At 36.5% G+C, this 22,689-nt stretch overlaps 2 protein-coding genes across 5 annotated transcripts; both read left to right on the top strand.

The window, feature by feature from the left end:
- The first annotated feature begins 1,986 nt into the window (after positions 1 to 1,986).
- Positions 1,987 to 10,543, top strand: LOC132195163 (uncharacterized). Its single transcript, XM_059616974.1, has 4 exons — positions 1,987 to 2,084; positions 3,842 to 4,243; positions 4,820 to 5,059; positions 8,273 to 10,543. Exons 2-4 carry the CDS (start codon positions 3,842 to 3,844, stop codon positions 8,360 to 8,362), a joined length of 732 nt encoding a protein of 243 aa, XP_059472957.1. The 5' UTR covers positions 1,987 to 2,084; the 3' UTR covers positions 8,363 to 10,543.
- Positions 10,544 to 12,864: 2,321 nt separating this feature from the next.
- On the top strand, positions 12,865 to 22,689 carry LOC132195213 (vitellogenin receptor). 4 transcript variants are annotated; one of them, XM_059617057.1, is made up of 31 exons: positions 12,865 to 13,028; positions 13,536 to 13,628; positions 14,281 to 14,409; positions 14,502 to 14,641; positions 14,699 to 14,830; positions 14,924 to 15,032; positions 15,099 to 15,248; positions 15,308 to 15,436; positions 15,730 to 15,858; positions 15,911 to 16,298; positions 16,352 to 16,556; positions 16,611 to 16,805; positions 17,040 to 17,160; positions 17,222 to 17,491; positions 17,546 to 17,690; positions 17,740 to 18,083; positions 18,170 to 18,416; positions 18,468 to 18,658; positions 18,824 to 18,928; positions 18,989 to 19,102; positions 19,154 to 19,382; positions 19,511 to 19,815; positions 20,024 to 20,272; positions 20,338 to 20,490; positions 20,551 to 20,782; positions 20,837 to 21,074; positions 21,129 to 21,303; positions 21,370 to 21,470; positions 21,536 to 21,702; positions 21,765 to 21,885; positions 21,972 to 22,689. In XM_059617057.1, the coding sequence occupies exons 2-31, from the start codon at positions 13,541 to 13,543 to the stop codon at positions 22,143 to 22,145; spliced, it is 5,475 nt and encodes a 1,824-aa protein (XP_059473040.1). In that variant the 5' UTR covers positions 12,865 to 13,028; positions 13,536 to 13,540; the 3' UTR covers positions 22,146 to 22,689. The 4 variants fall into 4 exon arrangements, with proteins under 4 accessions (XP_059473040.1, XP_059473039.1, XP_059473038.1 ...); XM_059617056.1 differs by having other exon boundaries at positions 20,542 to 20,782; positions 21,975 to 22,689; XM_059617055.1 differs by having other exon boundaries at positions 20,542 to 20,782.

Below are 22,689 nucleotides of genomic sequence, written 5' to 3'. Positions count from 1 at the left end.
TGTTCAGGGGGAAACAATCTCTATGGAAAAAAAATGTACAGATTTGTCTGAAATATCAAAGTTAAAAAACCCATACGCCACAGTAGCATCTTTTTTCCATATTTATAATGTAAATAAAAAAATTTTAAGTTTGTGAGGATCTTACCCTTTTGTTCAGTAATTTAAAAATTTTTTAATTGTTTATCTACTTGAAAGTCAAGCAATCATCTCAGTTGGTTTCCCTTGGTGCTCACACGCTCAAGTCGTTCGATTTCTTGATCATCCTCTCTCTTCGTAATTATTCAAAAAGCTTCGCGAAGTTTGCTCTCAACGGTTCGCCGCTCGCTTGGTCGGTCTTTGCAGAATTGGAGTACCGTCGTGACGTCAGCGCTTTATTAGCGCGCCGCTGCTGACGTCAATTTGTTCTTTCAGACCGTGGTGCGGCGTGTTGTTGTCGCGTGTACCACATCTAAGTAAGCGGCGGCGCTTTTCCACAGCGCGTCGGCCAAATTGGGACCGCTTTTCGCGAATGAGGAGCTCCGAATAAAAGAGGCCGCCGCCGTGAATAATTCAGCACACGACGTTGTTTGCTGCTTTGATGTGTTTTTTTTTTTCAAGTGCACAATTCGTTTTGTGTTCGCCAAGTGCTGCTCTCATTTGGATTAAGGCGCAGAGCAATTTCTCGCGTGGAATAATGTTTGCAATTAGCAAATTGGTCGAGGATTACCAAGCTTGTGCCAAAATGGGCGTCTTAATCCATGAATATTAAAATCAGTCATAATAGGAATTTTAAATCTCTGAGTTAAACACAATTTATTAAATTAAGACAGTATCAAAAACGATTAATGGGAAAAGGCTAAAAAGAGTAAGAAGTTAATTTTTTTTGCTGATTTTTGAGCGCACAAACTAATTCTAATCCGAGAAAGGATCACCCCCTGACATTCTTAATTAAATATAGAAAAATTAATTCCAATTATTTTTATTCTTTTTGACACTAAATTGAATGAAAATGTGCATTATATTCAAAAATTTTGCAATATAATGAAGATGAGAAAAAAACTAAGTCAACCGAGGCGGATGGGGTCTTTTTGATCTTGGATGCTTTAGCAATATTCTTGCTAGTGGTGGTGCCGTTTTGTCAAAAAATTTCTTTTATTTTTGAAAAAAAAAAAAATTATTCACAACAATTGAATGTAAACAATGTATTTTGGAAATATTTGTACAAATAAACAACAACAATAATAATAATGTAGGATATAAATAAATTGTAATCCAAAATGCTTTGAAAAAAACTATTGTACATCATAACTCTAATTTATTTACATCTATCCATTAATCTCTTAAAAAAAAAAAAAAAAAATAAGCAAGACACAAGAAAAGGCAAATACGGTGTTCATACATAATATTATTATGCATTACTTTGTTTATAATATTTTTTAAATAATAATATTTTACGCAAAACCTTCTGTGGTTCTTTATCCATTTCAACTAAGCTTCGCATAAAATATTAAAAGAATACAAAGTATATAAGTTAAAAATTTGCTCAAAGATATCATGTCAATATCGTAATAATTAAAACCTATATGAGCAATGCGTAACTTTTCCAACTGTAAAAAAAATATTTACACTAATTATACTGAAACCAACGATTTTTTTCTTTTCGATAACGTTAATTGGAAGTTGAGCCTTTGGATATTTGTCTCAAAAGTCACATTGGGGCCGTTCTCGGAAACTAGGGACAATTTGTAAGAAATGAAAATCAGTTGAAAATGGACAAACGAGCTAAACACTGTGGCGCGGAGGATAAAGCCGAGGATTGCTGCCCACGCGGGCGCCGAGAGAGCGAGAGAGAGCCTGCCTGGGCGCATTGATCCTCGGCAGTGTGGCGTGAAGACCAATCAGGTCGCAGCTCGGCTCAGGCAAGCGCAACTTTCATTCAGCAGCGTGGGCGGCAAACTGTTGTACCTTATAAATAGGGGCTGCGCTCTGCAGCAGCCGATACTCAAGTAGTGACAGCAGCACCCTCGCCACCACCTGTCGGCCCCTGCCACTTTCAAACGAGACGATCGTCTGCTTCCAGCCCTCGACCCTTTCGACTCGTAAAAGTAAGAAATTCATTTACATTAACATCTCTAGGATCTTTTCCACGGGGACGTTTTTTATTTTAATTGAGTGCGTTTGCGCCCCACGGCTCTTCTCAAGTATTGACGCTTGGGGTGCAGTGCGGGTTGCCTATACTATTTTGGGGCTCAGCAGGCGCGTGTGGGTGGACGAGGTTTCAACTTTGGTATTTGCTTACCGGTGGCGGCGGCTCGCACTCCGTTTCCTCTTCTAATGTGTACGCTTTTGAAGCACCACGCGTGGGCTGCTCTGTTTTGGGGTTTGCGTGTTTTCCTTGTTTCAATAGCTTTTGATTACTTTAAACAAAATGCGATCTAGATTTCCTTTCAACGGGCAATTAATTTATAAGTCTTTTAACTAAACCATTAATTTATTTGTAATTTCATAATATTTTTTTTAGTTTATTTTCTTGTCGTTCTTTTTTTGTAATCAATTTAGTTTTTGCTCATTCCAAAACGAGGAGATTTCTTATACAAATTATATGAGAAACTTCAAATTGCTTTTACTTTAAGGAGTTGAAACAGCAAATTAATTGAAAAATACTCAAATTAATTAATATAATTTTACGATAAAGGAAAATCAATTTTGCAAAAATCAAAATAATTACCTATGAAATTGGAATAGACTAAAAATTTAATCTTCTTATAAAAAAAATTCAAAACTTTTATAATTCTTTAAATATACCATCATATAATTGAGAATTGATGACTTTTTTGTTTTTAACTTGTACTATAATTATTGCTCAATCAAACTAAACAATCTTCCCGGGGGTTGATGCTTAAAAATAGCAAATCTGGGGATCGCTATCACACCTGCAATAACTCATTCGTTCCCTAGGGTGCACCACGTACATTATACATTTTATATATACTTGATAATTCCGAGTGCTGCTCTCGTGCGTCACTGCGGGAGCGACTCAATTTATCATGCACGCGTATACGCGCATTACAATCGTGAGAATAACAACCACCTGCACAATCAACAAACAAACCTATCTGCACAAGCAACCAGCCAAGTGGCTCGGACTAAAAATACACTTGGTCCTCAGGGACTCGTCTCCGGGACGGAAATTTATGCGTACAATTTTCTCTCGGCAAATCACCGAGCGATAAGAGTAGAGGCAGAAAAAAAAGAAAGATTTCTCTCTGAGAGTTAAGAAGAAGAAATCTGCTGCAAAAAGTTTCCCCCCTTGTTTCTGCATCCATTACGCAGATTGCAGGAGACAAGAAAGAGGAATAAAGAAGCTTAAATTACCACTTCACATAAGTTTTCAGCGATTAAATTGGGCTAGATAAAATCAATCCGAATTTTAAATTGAAGAAATTCTAATTAAAAAAAAAATCCTGATAGTTGCTTGCCAGACTAAAAAAATTTGATCAAATGCAATTTTTCGAAGAAATTTTTAAGATTTTGAATAAATGAGTTCTAAATTTGCCACTGATGGGCAGTGCGCAGACTTCCGCAACCCGCACAACAAAAAAAATTTAATTATGCTTACAATAAATACTTCTAGTTCAAATAAAATAATGAAACTTCATTCTATTCTGCACTTCGTCCTTAACTATTAAGCTAATGTATAAGTTCCTAGGTGCAGTAGCGGGAGGATCAAGGATGTCAAAATAAAAAAATGATTTATTTTGTTACTTGCACCTCTCAAAAATTAAAAAGTGCTTTACAATTGATTTATACCAAGATTTTTAAATCTAACCAATTAATTTTTTTCCATCTTCTCTATTTTCAGATGAACGCAAGTGAGATTTTGCTAGTTTTGGTGTCGCTTTTCCTGGCGGCGCACACCAACGCGGCGTACACAATGCTGCGACCGAAATTTGTGCGTCAAGCGCGTTCATGGCGGACGATTCCCTCGAACCCACAACCGGCCTACCAAGAACCAGCCTACTACCCTGCCTACGACGACATGGAACCCGTCGAGATCGACTACTCGGTGGCCATTCCCAACGACTACTTTGACGAACCCGGCTCAAATCTGCCCATCGGCCAGGAGACCTGGTTCGAGGCGGAAAAGTCAAAGGTCAACGACGCCTTCATGCAGAATCTGATGCAGCTCTACAGGCACGAGCCTGCCCAGCAGCAGCAAGAGCAGTACTACCCATATGAGCCTCATTACAGCAACTACGACCAGGTAAGAAAAATTAAATCTCTTAAAAATATGGTCAAATTTTGTATAATTTAAAAAAAATAATTAAAATTAAATTTATATTCACTAATACAAATTTAAAAAAATGTCCGGAGCAAATTCCCAATATAAAACATTTAATATTAAAACAAGTAAATAATAAAACATTTAAAAAACATTGGAATTAATATTTTTACTGAATAGTATTAATTAAATATTTTTTTTTTATAATTGAATCATGATAAAAATATTCCAAGGAATGCTAAATTTGAGATGGCACTTCTATAAATTTATCTTGTTAATTGGATTAATCCAATTGGAAACAAAAATAATTCAATAATATCTATTCATTAATTATTTTAATATTTATTCTTCAATTGATACTAAAACATGCAATTTGAAAAAGCGAAGAAAGGGTTTACTCAGCAGAAGCAATTAATTTATTGATGATGATTTAAAAGTAATTTATTTCAAATTGTCATAATTTTTATTCGTCTCGTGTTGAAATTTATTTTTAATCAACGAATAATATAAAATTTTTATAAATTGGAATATTCAAACATTTGTTTTTGTTGTTGGCAGTATTACATGAACGACGAGCAGCAGCTGAAACTGCTGAAGAGGGCGAATGACTTGAGCCCGAGCACGGTGGCCCCGGCCCTGGCCGCGGCGACCAGGGCGCCCGCACACCAGGGCCAGAAAGAGGTGGCCATGCTGCGACCTCCAAGTCCCCCGAAAGGTCACGCCGAGGTCAAACCCACGGCTCATCCCTCGTCGGTGTACGACGCGATCAAAAGGCTGCTCACGATCCAGGACTTGCAGGTGCGTTTCTTTCCTCGCTGTTTATTTTCGCACGCGCGGCCCTTTGAATTCCAACGGCGCGTTTCTCGCACGCCCGCGTTTCGCATTTCTGACCCTTGGAATTCGGCTTAATTCCAGCGCTCGCATTGCTCACATTGGCCGCTTAGCAATTTTATTCCTACTGCAGATCGTGAGACCAAACTCATTTATGTTGCGCTGCAAGCGTGATAAAAATAATACAATTGCAATAAACGGAAATTAACACAAATCGTAGGTACTATAATACGGGGCGTAGAAGATTAATGCATTTTATGGAATAAAAAAAATATTTTGACTTATTAAGGTTAATAAACATAAAAATTAAAGTAAAAGTTGTACAAATAAATAAAACAAATTAATACTTTCAATAATTTTTAATAAAAATTGCGAAAATTGCAATGAACTCTAATTTTCCTTTTTTTTATTTAAAATGATGGTTTCTATTTTTAACAACGCATTTGTATAATTAATATTTTTAATAAAATTAATTCATATCTACAATCCTTCCCTATGAATATATAAAAATAAATAATGAGTGATGCTAAATGTATTAATGTGAATTTTATTAAGATTATTAACAATTTGTATTCACTGCATGTAATTGCATTAGAATCTTGAAATATTCTGAATTCCGCCGAGTTCAACCCGAGTATTAAATCAAAACGTTCAAAAATAAATTTTATTCCATACGAAAATTCTTTGCAAAATTAGATTTCACTCTTAAACAATATAAAATATAGTGTTGATTTTTTCCAAATCAACCTGAAAAATGAGCAAAAGCGTGAAAATATTTCAATTTTCCTTGTATTCCTTGCATGTATTTTTCCCTTTTTCCTTCTGGGAACAGGAAGTAAAATCAACCTCAAATTTCCTACTACACGGATATTAAAGGAAAAACTGCGCACAACTTCTTCTTTTTCCGCATTTAATACGTAAAGTTCTCTTCATTGACTCGTTCAGCGGAGCATTCAAAATTGTTCGGCGAGATTGCGAGCGAGTTTACCCGCAAAGCACACACACACCATTTGGGCTGGCAAAGTGAGCAGGCGGGCGAGAGATAAAATAAAAAAAGAAGAAAAACGGCGTGGGCTGCAATCGAGCACAAATCCCCATTCTTTTTTAATATGAAAAAAAGCTGTGAGAAGGCTAGACTTTCGCATTTTTCACCGGCGAAGCTGACAGGGCTGAGCCACGGAGGGCCGAAAATAGCTGCACAATTATTTACACTTGAGTTGCGGGGCGCCATAAAGCTTGAGCCCCCGACAACCCCCATTCACTTGGCTCCATTCATGCTATCCGTCCGCCTACCCCATTCAGCGATGACGTCATTGGCAGCAGGGCGAGGGCTGGCAGCCGCCGCGGCCCAGGGCGCTCTTCTCCATTCACCCACCCTATCGATCCACTGCGGAGTGACGCAGAACGCCCACGCTCGCTTCTTCTTGGGCTGCTTTCCCTTTGCTCTCTTTTCCTCCCACTTTGGCCCAGACCAGTAATTGCAGCCTCTGCTTGCGTCATTGCCGCGTCCGATTCATTTTTCCAATTGCATTTTCCGGGAAATTTCTCTCCTTTTTTATTTTCACATCGCATTGGCGAGACGGAACGAGCATCACCTTTATTTACGACGTGATGGAATTGAATAAAAGATGAAAGGCGGAAATGAAAAACTCTTGTTTGTGGCTTTTGGATTGCGGGAATTGGATTTCGAGTAGGGATCAGAAAGGCTTATTTATTTAAAAATAGACTAATACACTTTTTATGATTTGAAGAGGAAAAAGCCTTTCTTTAAAAATAAAAATTGTTCAGTTTATGTAAGTAGCATTTTATATTCATTAATTGGACAATTTTTTTAAGTTTAAACAAAAACTTTTTCGGATAAAATCACATTTTTTCCTATACTTTGTAACTAATTAAATTTTTTAATATTTGTTCTTAAATTGATACGTTCATTAATTTATTATTATTTGTCCCTCAAAATCTCTAATAATAATATTTGATTATTTCACGTAATTTGTATAAGTATTTTGCCAATTTAAAGAAGTATTAAAAAATTACTGATAAAATTGATGAATTTTTTTAATACAAACAATAAATCAAACGAGCTGATTCTTAAAAAAAAATGTTCTAATTCGACTAAATTGAAACAGCTTGTCGAGCAAATTTCGGAGCACGTGTGCGGAGAGAAACAAGGGTTAACTCTGTTTAAACAAGCCAAGGGTGCAGGAACACTTGACAAAAGTCAACGACCTCCCGTCTCTCATTCTGTCTCTCACTGCTGATGTGTATGATGAGGGCAGATTGAATTTGCAAGGCTATTGGAAAGCAGTTTCACAAAGCAGAGCAAGCAGTAATTTCATATCCCATCAAGCGCTGTCGCAATTTATCCTTGCAACCCCCGCCGCTCGACAGGGACTTGCTTCGTACATGACTTGATTATATGTGCGAAGTAGCACGGAAATGAAATGAAACTCGCTCGGCATGGCGAAACTAGAACAGAGAGAATGATGAAGATAATTCAATCTGGGGAAAGAACGCGCGAGATCGTCGGAACAGACAAGGCGCGGAGCGAACAATGGGAACCAACCCCCGAGGGCAAATAAAATGCACAGGGAGAAATTCAAGTATATGTGCTGCGTGACGTCTGCACAACAGGCGAAATTAATTCTGACGCACTGCTCTGACGCACGCGCTTCATCTTTTATTCACCTAGTTCGCGCAAAACTCGCTCTCGCAGAGATAAAAAAATGTGCCCGACGCGGTCTGTCGAGGGAGGGAATATTATATTGGAAAGTGCTCGGGGCGATTTATTTTCGGATAAAAGGAAACCTGGCTGGAGAGAAAACCACACATAATGGTTGTTTGTTAAACAAAAGCCTGCAAGAAGAGCGAGACTATTGTATTTTTTAGTTTTGTCTTTCTTAAGACAATAGATTTAATAAGTTTCATATCTGAAGTTGATTTCTTGCTTCCAAGAGAAGACAAGCTTCTCTTCTAGTAAAAATTTTAAATAGTAATAAAAAAACAATTATTTAACTTCAAAATCTAAATATAGAGATCAAATTCTTGCTTTCAGCTAAAAAGTTCATAACAATTAGAAGAAATTATTCCAAATTTTATTTCCTTATTTATTTCCGATTGATTTTCCACAAAACCGAATGAAAACGAATTAGACCTGACCATCTTTTTCCCTTGTTACAGGAAGGGCAAAGCCACATCAAGAAGAGATTTGCTCCTAGCGAAGAATCACTGGTCAAGCAACTGAACGGCCTGAAGAAGATGTCAGCCTAAGCTGAGAGAGAGAGGGATCGATTTTCGCCATCTCTCTTCTTGTAAAAATTTCCAAGAACAAACTAACGTCACACTTAACAAAAAAAGGCCTCCTTTGGAGAGAAAAAAACCATCAACTTGAAGATTATTTGACAACACGAGGTCCTCAAAGCAAAGTAATAAAATTCATTAAGTATAATTGCGTAGGAAACAGAAAGAAAAACAAAAAACCAGTCGACTGATCAACACACACTGACTCTTAACTACTACGTTAATTAACTCACAATTAGTTTTCGCAGATTTGTATTTTAATATATAAAACATATGAAAAGAAACTCAAAAGAAAGAAATTGATGCGATAAAAGTGTGTACAACATCAGTAATTTGAAAATAAACTGATTATTTTTAATTCCTACAGATTAGCATAAATATAAATTTTCTCTTTTCGGCATATCATTCGGGTATATATAAAAGAGAAGAACAAACAGATCACAAATTATATTTTTGATTCCACAGAATATTTGAGCGCAAGAATAGCAGACAAAGAAAAAGATACCTGTGATAAAAGATTTAAAGGGAAAAACTGTAGCTATGCGATTTTATTTCCTCTGTAAATTCCCCTCTTGATTGTGGAGAGCCGATTATCACTTTTAGAACTTGCGATCAAAATTAAATTTCTTAATTTAAACCTGCAAGAATTTAATCGGCGTTGTGCTCTATATTTTGCTAAATAAATAAATTGAAAATATATTAGATAACAAATTGGTTTTGACGGTTAATTCATAATTTTCGTCAAATTGCGATACAAAAAATAGGGTCTTCCTAGCAGTAAATGTGGCAGTGAATTGCTTCAAGAAGCAATATTCCAAATATCCCTGTTAACCCTCTCATTGTCAGTCTCATCAACACTTATTAATTGTAAAATACAAAATATTACAAACCACTCGCAACGTCCCCAGGAATCCACAGATATTTATCAAATTAATTATACACATAATTGAATTTGCATGCTGTTTGAAAAAAAAATAGTAGAAATTGGTGGATTAGAATGAAGAAATCGTCATTTTATCGCAACTATTGAAATGTTATGGGAAAGTAATTTTAAAATATCCACAAACCGTGTGTATTTGACTGCTCTGAACAGAACCTTTCTCACTTCCGCCTCCTCCTTAACAGCCCTCCTGTCGCTTAAAGTCAATTAAACTTTCACTTGCTTAAATATATATTTGACGAAACGTATCAACTCATTGAGATACTTGTGCACTTTTTGGCGTCGCATATATTTAAAAAAAACAGCAAAAAACGACAAACATTTTCCAGGTTAGAAGCACTAACCTATTATATCTCTGTATAAATCTTGGTTTGCACTTTTCGGAACTCTTTGGCTGCTGATAAAGTACGAATATTTTGAATTTGTAAAAATTTCATCTGCTGATACATAATCTACCTCATTGTCACGCGCAATTTGACTTTATTTAATTGGATCACAATATTGTAAATTCACTCATTGCATTACTACGAAAGACGCGCGTATTTCAAAAAAAGGAACTAAAAATTGGTACTCACCGAAAACACAGAAGTCTCCAGATGCCACTACGGACGCTTCGTCTCTCCTGAAAATAAATAATTGTAATTTGAAATTTTGTGCAATTTGTGTCTGACAAGAGTCATATCTTTGTAACTAATTGAGTAAAGCCGTAGATTGGTTGGAGAGAAAAAAGGCTTCAGAACTCTTTTTGTCTCAAAAAGAAATTTAAGTCTGCTGGAGATTGGGAAACATAAGCTTATGGTTTTTCAAACGATTGGATTATAAATTTGTGGTAGATTTTGTAAATTTGAAACTGGCCAAATTAAACCGAAATGTTTATGATTGTGCATTTAAAATGAACATAATGAGTGAGTATTTTGACAATTTATTGCTGTGTACATAGATATTTCACTATTTGAAGGAACAAAATACGCATCAGGCACGTACATCGATGTGTTGGATAAATTGTCTCTTAATTGATTACAACATACACAATACATATAAAACGTGTATTAAACGCATAACAATACACACATATAATATATATTTATCATGAAAGTAAAACGTAATAGGAAATAATGAAACACCTCACTCAAACGACTACAAAACTAATTGTTACAATTTTGCTGTGTTACGTAGGATTTTTGTGAAGAGATAAATCAATAAATTTTGATCAACAGAATTTTGCCTTGTGTTTCATTCATGACACCTTTCAAGTTTCAAGCCAAAGCACAGGTCGGTTGGCAAGCGGTCGTGGATTTATTTACGCAAAATCAGGTGAAAATTAAACATAATTTAACGGATTTTGGCGTGGAAAAAACTTGGTAAAGTCAAAAACTTTTTTGAACTTTTCCTGAAAAACGCTACTGTTTCAAGTAAAAATTGAATATCTCGGGGGTTCTATTTGAGATACAGAAATGTGGCTTTACATATTTTTGCCTCCCTCTTTTCTTTGGAGGTCAAATCATTCAGAAATCAAAGTCATTTCTAGAGGTCACATGTACAAATACAAACAAATCTAGCAAAAATATGCCACCTTTGATTGGGCTGAAATTGTTTTCTAAGATAGTCAAAACACATGTAGGAACAACAGAATATGTATAAAAAAAATTCTGAATGGCATCTTTTTTAGATTTTTAATAAAAAAATCACAAAGGTAAAAAAACACGTGAATTTTTTACTATTTTAAAATGGTTGGAAATTAATTTTAAGAATTTTTGAGCGATCATTTTTTGAAAATTTGGGAAATAACGTCAAAAAATAAATAAATTTATCCATATTAGATGCGTACTTTCTCAATATAAAGTTTTTGATCATTGGCAACAAGTAAAAAATTCACGTTTTTTACCTTTCGGATTTTTTTTATATTAATATAAAAATCTAAAAACAGATCATGCCATTCTGAATTTTGAATAATAGTTTTTCCTGTATGTTAGGACTATATCTTAGAAAAAAAGTTTAGCCCAATCAATGGTGACATATTTTAGCTTGAACTATTTTGTGCACGTAACCCATAGAAAATGACCTTGACCTTTGACCTCTGAATAATTTGTATCCTCAGGGTTGAAGAGGAAAAAATTTAGGAAATTTAGGTTCTAGCCGCATTTCTGTAACTCAAATAGAACCCGAGATATTCAATTTTTAAGTTGCAACTACAATAGCGTTTTCCCCGGAATGTTTTTTTAATTTTTCCAAGTTTTTCCACGCCAAAATCCGTCAAATTGTATTGCGTGCACTTTTCACCTGAGTTTCTGTTAAATAAATCCAAGAGCCGGTGCCAACTGACCTGTGCTTGATGGGCTTGAAAGGTGTCACTAAAAAAAAAAAAATAATAAAACTATTTACAAAAGAGAAGGAGTTTATACGAATAAAAAAATTTTTATTTCAAAACTATTCAGACATGAACTGGACAATACAAATGTTAAATTTAAATCATAAATTTTGTTAGAGGAGGGTAACTCGTAGATAGATTTACAATCTATTGCCTAAAACAGCCACACTCGTCAATGATTATTTGGATTATTTTCTACAAATCATATGGATATTGGTACATTATATTTTATTTTTGGTTTCTTGATTATTTGTATTAATTAAATATTGAAGCAAAAAAATTTAGAAGGACTGCAAACACCTTGAACTGTTGGACAAATATTATGGTTCTGCTAAAAATTCCGCGAGACCAAAAAGATGTAGACAAAAATATTCACACGACGTCGTTGTCTTTAATATTACTTTTACAAAAGGATTTGCATAATATGATCAAATATGATAATAGATTTTATAGCAACAAATTACTTGGCTGAAAAAAGGCCAGTGAAGGAATAAAATAATATGATTATAAAAATTAACAAACCATAACTCTTGAAAGCCGCGGCCATCCAATGTAAAATGTTGGTAAAATGTTAATCCAGTCCGCGATTTTCACTTCACTCTCGTTTTCGAAACTAAGTTTTTTGCTAGTTTTGTGTGTCTATATCCCGATAACATCAATATCAAATTGATGTTGCACTCAAATTGATGTGCATAATATGCACCACACACGACTATTGGCATCGCACCGAACCCCCAAACGACCCCAAGATGGCCAAGACTAAAAACTAAAACGACTGATTTCAGGTTTCATAAATAAACAATAATAATGCAGGCCTGCAGGGGATGTGAAAAGAGGGTGGGAGAGTGTCAGAGCGGGAAGAAGGGGGAGCAAAATTGCTTGTGTTAGTATTAAATCAATTCAATTATGTAATTATAATTAAAAAAACCCTCAGTGCCGGCAAATTTTAATGTTGAAATTTAATATTATTTCAGTATTTGAAAAATAGAAGAGAGAAAAAAAAAGAATGAGTTGGGTTCTTCACACGTGCATGTCCCTCTCATCTCCTCCTTTCATTTCACCGCATTCCACACAAACATCCACATCATGAATCATGATTTTCTATGTTTCAAGTCTGAACTTGTATTATTTCTTCTTTTCTCCTCCTCCACCGTCTCTTCATAAGGAAAACCCCCTCCCTACCCTATTTCTGACGTCATCCTTTCTCTCGCGACCGACGACCTACTCAACTCACTGCACCGGCCAATTCGTCTTGTCTTGTGTTCTTGTAGGTTCGGCCATCAGCGAGACCCGACCTGCTCACTTCTCTCCCGTCTTCTGGATTTTTGGTGAGTGCGTTTTTTTTTAATTCAAACAAAATTTAGAACTTTACTTGAAATGGTTTTAATTGTCGTGCCCTGCGAAATTATCATCGTCGAAAATAATGCATAAAATTCCTCTGTTAAAAATTTCAAATCGAGCACATTTTTACTAAAGAATTCGTGGGTTAATTCATCTAAATTATTGCTTTAGAAACATAAATTTTGAAGCAAAAAAATTTTCCAAAGAAAATAAATTAAAAGCAGCGTTGGGAATCAAATCATAATTGATTTTTAGCACTTTTAATTAAAAATTAGAAAATAATCTGCATCGACGAAATGTTTCACATTTGATCTGATTTTTAAACATGATTATTGTGCTATTATCATGTGCGTATGGGCAGATTAATAATATTTTAAACGAAAATTGTGCAGAAATTTCTAGAAGAAATGCACGTTGGAATTTCTGCAATGCGCGTTCAACAATGACCTTGCGCGCGACCTTTTGTTGAACGAATTCTGTTTTTATGGTTGCAGGTCTGATGTGGTTGCCAGCGGGAGCTGCGAAATGCGGCTCATCATTAGCTGCAGCGACGGTCCTTTGTCTTCTTTTAGCAAATTCCTGTCACGGTGAGTTGCTTGCTTTGGATGGAATTTGCGGAATTTTGTACTTTTGACCGCGCAAAGCCAGCGTATTTCAGATTACTTCGGGGGGGGGGGGGGGGGGGTCTTTATTCTCTGTGCGATTCTTTCAAGAAAATCATTTTTGGCGTCAGAAATTAAAACCTGCAGTTCATAACGATTAAATAAATTATTTTGCTTTAAAATGGTTATAATTTCTGCAAAAATAATTGGGAATAACAGCATTTCTATTATTTTCTATTTTTATTTTATGCACGTGTTTTGTGTTAAATTAATTAAGTGTGCGTTTTTTTATATTAATGCATCTTTTAAATATAAAAGTTGTTTTGGCTTCCTAAATTAAGATATGCAGAGCTACACGGTACATAATAATTAGTAAAATAATTATTCGCTAATTGTGAATGCCAATTGGTTCAAATTAATTCATAAATTATTCCAGAATAACAATTTTTTTTTGTTCATACATAATTTCCTATTTTTATTTTATCCACATGTTTTCTATGCTTAACAATAATTAATTTAAACTAATTATAAGTTTATTTAATTTTAATAACAATAATTATTATATCTTCTTATTTCTTTCCTGTGAGTGTTTCCATATTTTTATAATTAATTTGGTTATTTTGATAAACCTTGACAGATGCAAGTGCAGACTCGGTGTGCTCAATTGATGAGCATCATTGTGCATCAGATGACAAGTGCCTTCAAAAGAGCCACGTTTGTGACGGTTCTCCCGACTGCTCAGATGGCAGTGATGAAGTTGACTGTGGTAAGATAATTATGTACTTAATTATGCTATCAGTTTTACACAACACCGGTTTTGTTGTCCTCCCTCATGCTATTAACATAATATTATTCTAGATTATTTATTGTGCACGCCCGAGATGTGGTTCAAATGTGAGAACGGCAAGTGCATCTCAAAGTCCCTTTTCTGTGATGACGGTAATGATTGTGGCGATTGGAGCGACGAACCGACTAACTGTGAATATAGACGTCATTGGGTAATAATTATTGATGTTTTAGGGTCAATTAATCTCCAATCCTCATGTTTATTATAGACGGAAAATAATCATACGTGTGAAGTGGGAGAGTTCAAATGCGACGATGGCATGTGCATCCCTTTCTTGTGGATTTGCAATGGAATAGCAGATTGCCCCGATGGCAGTGACGAAAAACAGCACTGTGAAAATGTCAGTGTATTTTCTCTATAAATCCTTCCCAAATTTAAATCTGATTAATTTTTAGAAAATTTCTAATAGATTGAATATTTTTTTTTCCTTTAGAAATCGTGCGATGGTTTCCGTTGCAAAAGTGGGCAGTGCATCATTGAAGAGTTTCGTTGTGACGGCTCTCTAGATTGCTCTGATGGAAGCGACGAGGAAAACTGTCCTGGTAAATATATTACAAATTGCAGCTTTTAATTATTCATGATTTATTACTAATCTATAAAATCTAAAGCTGCTGGCCACATAAATGTGCCTATTGCCGATTGCAAGCCGGAAAAGGGCTACTACCTCTGCCAGGACGGCATCACTTGCATTTCGGCAAATTCTCTATGTGACAACCACACTGATTGTCTCCAAGGTGATGATGAAGGCCCACTCTGCAGTAAGCTGCTTTTTATATGAAGTTTTAACATAAAATTCACTCGCAATTCTAACTTCCAGTGTTCAATCATGAAGAAATGTGTAAAGAGGTTGGTTGCAGTCATGTTTGCCATCGTTCTCCGAAGGGTGCTGTTTGCAGTTGTGACCACGGTTTCCGAATGAAAGAAGGGTCCCGCACTCAATGTGAAGGTAATTTTTTTTTGTGATTTGAATTTATTCGGCTTTTCCTTGATGGGTTTTGTGAGTTGTTTATCGTTTAAGAAAAACAACAAATAAAATCACAAACCCATCGAGGAAAAGATGACTTCAAATTAAAATCATCATGAATCTCAACCCTCGATCGTGAAATTCTAAATTCTACTGCATTATTATTTTTTTTTTCTTAGAGTCACTTAGAAATATTCCACTCGTCATTTTAAACATATCTTAATTTTAATATGCATTTGATTTATTTTGTAAAATATAAAAATTTACATTTCTAGACATTGACGAATGCTTGATTTATGGATCTTGTGGCCAAAAGTGCCACAACTGGGTTGGAGGACATGCCTGCAGCTGTGAGGATGGCTACGTTTTAGCCAAAGATGATAAAACATGCTTGGCCGAAGATGGTACGTAAATTGTAATCCAACCTATTAAGGTTGATAATTTTATCATTATTAGTTTCGGAGTCGATTTTGGTTTACTCGAATGGAAAGGAAATTCGCTCCTATTCGCTAACCACACAGCACCTGACCAAAGTGCAGGGAAGGCAGCAACAGGTGGTTGCGGTGGCTTTTGATGGCCACAATATCTTCTGGAGTACCCTGGAGAATGGCCAGGAGAAGATCATGAAGAGCAGGGAAGACGGATCGAAAAAGGAAGTGATTGTCAACTCGGGTCTCGGCCAGCCGGAGAACATGGCCTGGGACTGGGTCAGCAAGAAGCTTTACTTCACCGACAGCAGGACAAAAACTGTCTCTGTCTGCACAGACGATGGACACTGGTGTTTTGTTTTGGTCAACACTATTACAGACGCGCCGCACGGCATCGTTGTTGTTCCACAAGAAGGGTATTTTATTTTTTATTTAATCTTCTACCTTTAAAAAATTTAACATTTTGCAGAACCATGTTTTGGACTGACTGGGGGACTAGACCGCACATTGCCAAAGCTGGAATGGACGGATCAGATCCAATTGTGTTTCTTGAGCTTGAAAAGGATTCTTATCCAAACAGTTTAGCTCTAGACTATGGAAACAGGCGGCTCTACTGGGTCGACTCTAAGGTTCACATCATCGAATCTATCAAAATGGACGGTAGCGATCGGAGGGTAATTTAATTTTAAGCTGTAAATGTGCAACTTTTCTTTATTGAAATTTAACAGGTTGTGCTGAAAATGTCCGTCAGCAGAGCGTACTCGATAGCTATTTTTGAAAACAGATTGTACTGGAGTGACTTCAGTGGCAAAGAAATATATTCGTGTGATAAGTTCACCGGCAAAAATCAAACCGCAATTGTGAGAGAGAGGAAGAACGCCATCAATGGAATCCACATTTACCATCCTGCCCTACAACCAAAAGTAAAATTTGTTCATAATACATTTTTTGTTTACATATATGATTGAAAATTTTAAATGATATATTATTCAATGACCCATGATACACATTTTAAAGCACATCTTTACAACTTTAAGTATAAGGAAATGGTAGTTAAAACTTCTTCGTTTTTGCTTAGTCCACAAGAGATTTCACGCATATGAATGGCAGTTCTTCAAGATATGCTAACATATTGTGTACATTTTAATTCTTTGCAGCTTCGTAATCCGTGTGAAGAGTCGAGATGCAGCCACTTGTGTCTTTTGGCCCCCAAGGGAAAATATGCTTGCGCCTGCCCATCATATATGGACCTAGGACAAGATAAACTTACCTGTGTTGGTAAATATTTCATTTTAAATATTGAAATCTCGTTGATTGATTCATTTTTTGGAAATTTTAGAGAAAACCAAAACCTCAGCAGTGTTGATTGGAGCCGGAAACAAACTGATCAAAATCCAGCATCAGCTGCTTGGAAAGCAAAACGTTTCGTATGTACCTCTCCAAAACATTGAAAGCATTTCTGCCCTTACATACAACTCAAAGACAAATGCTGCCATCATTGCTAGCTCTGATCCTGCGAACAAAAGGATTGTGTCCTTCAATTTGAAAAAGTTGAAAACCAAAGTGTTAATTGATAGTCAGATTGGATTGGTTATTGACATGGAATATGGTAGATAATTATTTAAATTTGTAAACTGTGATGATTGATTTGATTTGATTTAAGATCACCTGGGAAATAATCTGTACTGGTGTGACTTTGAGCGGCAAGTCATTGAAGTGTACAGTTTTAATACCAGGGAGAGAATGATCATTGTCAGAGATCTGGGAGGAAACTATCCGTCGGGTTTGGCCCTAATTCCAGAGCAAGGGTAATTGCATTACTTAAGAAATTAATTAATCTTAACACATTTTTTCCAGTTCATTGTTTGTTGGATTGACCTCTGACCACCACCATCACATAGACGTCTTCGGCATGGATGGCCAAGGTCACACGCATGGAATCGAAGACATCAGTGGTTCTCCCACCGCGCTCACCTTCCACAAAGGTCTCCAGAGAGTCTTCTGGGTTGACGATGCGACTGGTAAAATTGAGAGCACAGACGATGAGGCGCTTGACAGACATGAGTGGCGATATGAATCCACGGAGCCCATTTCCATGACTGCTTTGGGCCCTCACATGTTCTGGACCAGTTCTCATTCAGCGTATTTGCACTGGGCAGATGTTCACATGGGCCAGAGCAAAATGACCAAGACTAAGCTAGGTAGGCTTTAAGCAAGTCATCATTTCAAAATTGCTTGTGTTTGTGAATTTTGTGATCTCTTAAATAAAAAAATTATTTTTTTCTAGATGTCAACGAGGCTTCTAACATGTACTTGGCCACTCTGCAGGCAGTCCCCGACACAGTGCACGGCTGCCAGGTGGAAAACGGTGGCTGCAGCCACATCTGCTTTGCCATGAAAGCAGGAGTTAAGTGTGGTTGTCCTTTGGGTATGCACCTGAAGAGCAACGATCTCACTTGTGTCACTCCCTCTCACTGCAGCAAAAAGGAGTTCAAATGCAAAATGGATGACCTTTGTATTCCAAAATCTTTAAGGTATTACTGGAAATACCAATTAGAAGGGAATTTTTATGTCTAACTTTTCAGGTGTAACGGCCACATCGATTGTCCCCACGGAGAAGACGAGGAGGACTGTGGGGAAACTACTTGCGAGCCAGACTCGTTCAAATGCAAAAATGGAGACTGCGTTTTCCATTCCAAAAGGTGTGATGGCACCCAGGACTGTAGCGATGGTTCTGATGAGGAGAACTGCAAAGAGATTAAATTCTGTGACATCAGTAAGTTTGCTTAACGCCTTGTCAAATTTGAGTAGGCAACCTGCGTAACACGTAAAGGCTGCCAGCTGCCTACCTTTAACTTCTCTGTGGCATAAAAAATTTTGCGGTTTTTTTTTATTTTAAATTATTTTCTTATCCACAATTTTTCTTAAATTTGTGTTATAGATTCTGAATTCACCTGTTTTTCTGGAGAATGTATCTCTCGTACTCTTGTTTGCGACTCGATCAGGGATTGCTCCGACGGCTCAGATGAATCATTTTGCTCTGATAGTAAGGATATAATACATTATTATTCAATTATTTATTAAGATGCAAACATTTATTTTGCAGCTTCTTGCAGTGCAGAAGAATTTAAGTGTGGAGATGGCGCCTGTATACCAAAAACCTGGGAGTGCGATGGAGGTCTAGATTGTAAAGACGGTTCAGATGAGCACAGCAAATGCGGTAATTTTTTTTAATTATCATAAATCATCATTTTTATTAAAATTGTTTTAGAGGTGGAAAAGTGCCTCTCAACAGATTTCCGCTGTGAAAATGGGCAATGTTTGGATCGTAAACTATTATGTGATGGCCAAGATGACTGTGGAGATGGAAGTGATGAGACCTGTAATGAGGGGCGCTCCAAAGAGGACAAAGAGGTGGAGAAAAATGTCGAGGAATGTGCAGTGGACATGTTCCGCTGTGAATCAGCATCTAAGGTCCTATGTCTTCCTGAAAGTGCAAGGTAGTTTTTTCTTTCAAAATGTAGGATTTAGATTTCTCTCTATGCTTTTTATGTTTGTTGCTGCATATATTAATTCAAAGTATTGCGGAAATTAATATTATTAATAAAATGTGTGTCTACAATTGCAGGTGCAATGGAACACGAGAATGCCCATTTGGTGATGATGAGATGAGCTGTGGTTGTGGTGAGGGCACATTTGAGTGTGTATCAACACGCCAATGCATCACTGACAGTTGGGTTTGCGACGGAACTGAAGATTGCTCTGATGGAAGTGACGAGAGAGACTGCTCGCCAAAACCCTCCACGGAAGCCCCAAAAATTCGCTCTGATTGCGATGAGTTCCGATGCCAATCCGGAGAGTGTCTGCGCTTTAGCTTGGTCTGTGACAAATCTATCCACTGCCGAGATGAGACTGATGAAGGAGGTCGATGTGGTAAGTTCCTGTTTAGATTGCAGTTTTATAATTAATATAAATTATGTTTTAACTTTTTATGTAATTTTCACATGTTTTTATTTAATCTTCAAATTGAAAAAAAAACTTTTACTATCTCTGCTAAAAATCTAAATTTGTTAAAATTGTATTTTAAATTTATTATAGTAAATATTCTCTTTTTAACTGACCTCAAATGCATCATTTACAGAATCTTCATGCAAAGAAGGTAAAAATCCCTGCACACAGGTATGTCATAGCACTCCCAAAGGCCCCCGTTGCTCTTGCCTCCCCGGATATGCTTTGTCTGGAGACGGCCGCACCTGCCTTGACATCAACGAGTGCGAAACAGAACCAAACACCTGCTCTCACTACTGCAGAAACACTCTTGGCAGTTTTATTTGTTCTTGTGCAAGCGGCTACACCCTTCGGTCTGACAGACGGTCTTGCAAGGCAAATGGTAATCGAATTTAACTTTCAATTATCTCAAAAATTAACGATTTTTCTTTTCTTTTTTACTATTAGGCCGCAACCTGGATGTTGTGTTTGTTACAAATGAGGAAATTAGAAAAGTCTCCCTCAAGTCAATGCGGCAGGACATTTTGACATCTCACACCGGTCTCACAGTGTCTGGCCTGGCAGTGGATGCTCATTTGCATCACATTTATTGGAGCACAGGTAACAGTTATTTCAACGTGTTTCGTCGGTACTTAATGCAACTGCCGGCAGCTGCAACAGGCAAGCTGACTCAAATGTCAGAGGCCAACGAGATGGAGAAGCAGATCGATCGGATTGTGGAAAACCCAAAGAAACTTGCTCTGGATTGGATTTCTTCCAATATTTACGTGGTCGATCAATTACAATACCCGACCATCAAAGTTTGCAATGTCAAATTGGAAAGGTGCTCCAAAATTCTCACTGCCTTCAGAGCCAACGAGGTTACCAGCATGGTTGTTGACCCTAGAGAAGGGTAATTATTTTCACCCGAAAAATCTTAAAATTTAAATTTTCTATTTTCTCTCAGTTACATTTTCTGGTCGGAGCTATCTGTCGATGATGATAAAAGGCCTGTGAATGAAATATGGCGTGCTAACATGGATGGAAAAAATGCAACAATTGTCATCAAATCTGGTCTGGCGATGGTTTCTGGCCTTGCTCTAGACCTGGTCAAAAAGCAGATTTACTGGTCCGACCAAGGGAAGAGCATCATTGAATATGCCAACTATGAGGGATCTCAAAGAAATCATCTATCCATCAAACAAGTGAGCAACACCTTTTATTTATTCTAAATTTAGATTGGTTTTATTTCTTTTTAGCTTCAGAGGCCAGTTGGTGTTGCTCTATTTGAGGACAACATTTATTGGATCGATGGTGGCTCCTGGAAACTGTCCAAGTGCTCCCTGAGATACCCTTACGAGTGCAAACACGTTGAGCTCCACGCCTATGATGTTGTCCACTTCCAACTAGTCCATGAGGCTATGCAACCAATTGGTAATTTTATTTTTATTCGATATATGTTATGTTTTGCATATTATCATGGATACTTAATTTTTGCAGCGCCTAATTTGTGTGAGGCTGTCAACTGCGGAAGTGGTATATGTGTGCAAATTCCTAATGGAGCAACCTGTCTGTGTGAAAATGAGAGCTGCTTGGAGATGGTATGTTTTAATTTTTGTGAAAATATGTTGCAGGTCTCAAAATTTAATTAATATTTTTTTTCCAGGAGGAAACATCTAATGCTCAACAAAATGTGCAAGGAAGAATTCACCATCACGCTGGAGCTATAGTGGCGTCGCTGTTTCTTACGGTCCTTGTTATTTCCTCTGCTGGTTTCATTTGGTTCTACTTGATCAAAGGAAAGAAAACTCTTGGAGAAGTGCTCAACATTAGGTATATAAATTTGAGTTTATGAAATTATTGTTAACTGTAATTAATAATTTAATTTTTAACAGGAAATTAAAATTCCCGAATGCAGCAAACCTTAGTCATAACTTCTTTGGCAAAGGTGTTCGATACCAGGCCAGTCTCAACAAACAATCTGACGAATTTTCTGTTCCAGTCTACAATGATCAAGTAAGCTCTTGTTTGACAATTTAATTATAATTAAAACCTGTAATTTAAAAAAAAATGCCTAAGGTATATGATCCTTTTCTCCCCAGAAGCCCTCAGGATTTGAGCAGCAGCCTCTAAAAGTTGTGGACAACTCGCCTGTTGCCCCCAGAAGAACCATCCCAGTTGACATAATCAGAAGCCCTGCAGAGTCGACCAACAGCTCGCCCTTGTCGCCACTTAACTGCAGTCTCAAAGAGTGTCTCATAAAAGTCGATGACTGATTTTTAAGTGTCATTTAGATGATATTCCTCAGTTATTGCTAAACTCTCTTGCTTGTTAATAATTTACTTTGTTAGTTAAAACCCTTTCTTGAGCTCCCATTCTATTGGTATATTTTTTTCAAATTTATGCTGAGTTCTAATGTAATGTTAGAATATTCACCTTTTTAATGTGTTTGTGAGTGTTCTGAGATACGAAGAGAACAAAAAATTGTAGATTGTTTGTTACTCTATTTTTATATTTTCTCTACGTCTTGCATGCTTCTCTAATGAACAACATGTCAACTGTTTCTCTACTTGAGAATCACACTTCTTTTCTATTATAGTTTTCTTAAAACTGTATTGATATGATATGGAACTCCTCCACAGTTCCTAGATCAGAATTCCTTTTCGTTCTTGTTACTTGTTATAGTGTGTAAAGAGAAGAAAGACTTGGAGTGGATTTATTTCTACCACTTTTTTGAACATTCGTTAGGAAATAAGAACAAAAATACATAAAATTGCTTACATTATAAAAAAGAAATAAATTATTCATCAAAACACTTTA

The sequence above is a fragment of the Neocloeon triangulifer genome, unplaced genomic scaffold (assembly GCF_031216515.1).
Source record: "Neocloeon triangulifer isolate White Clay Creek 2 clone unplaced genomic scaffold, ASM3121651v1 ptg000009l, whole genome shotgun sequence".
NCBI lineage: Eukaryota > Metazoa > Arthropoda > Insecta > Ephemeroptera > Baetidae > Neocloeon > Neocloeon triangulifer.
The sequence above is the reverse complement of the archived record's forward strand: the minus strand, read 5'-3'. Positions and strand labels throughout refer to the sequence as shown.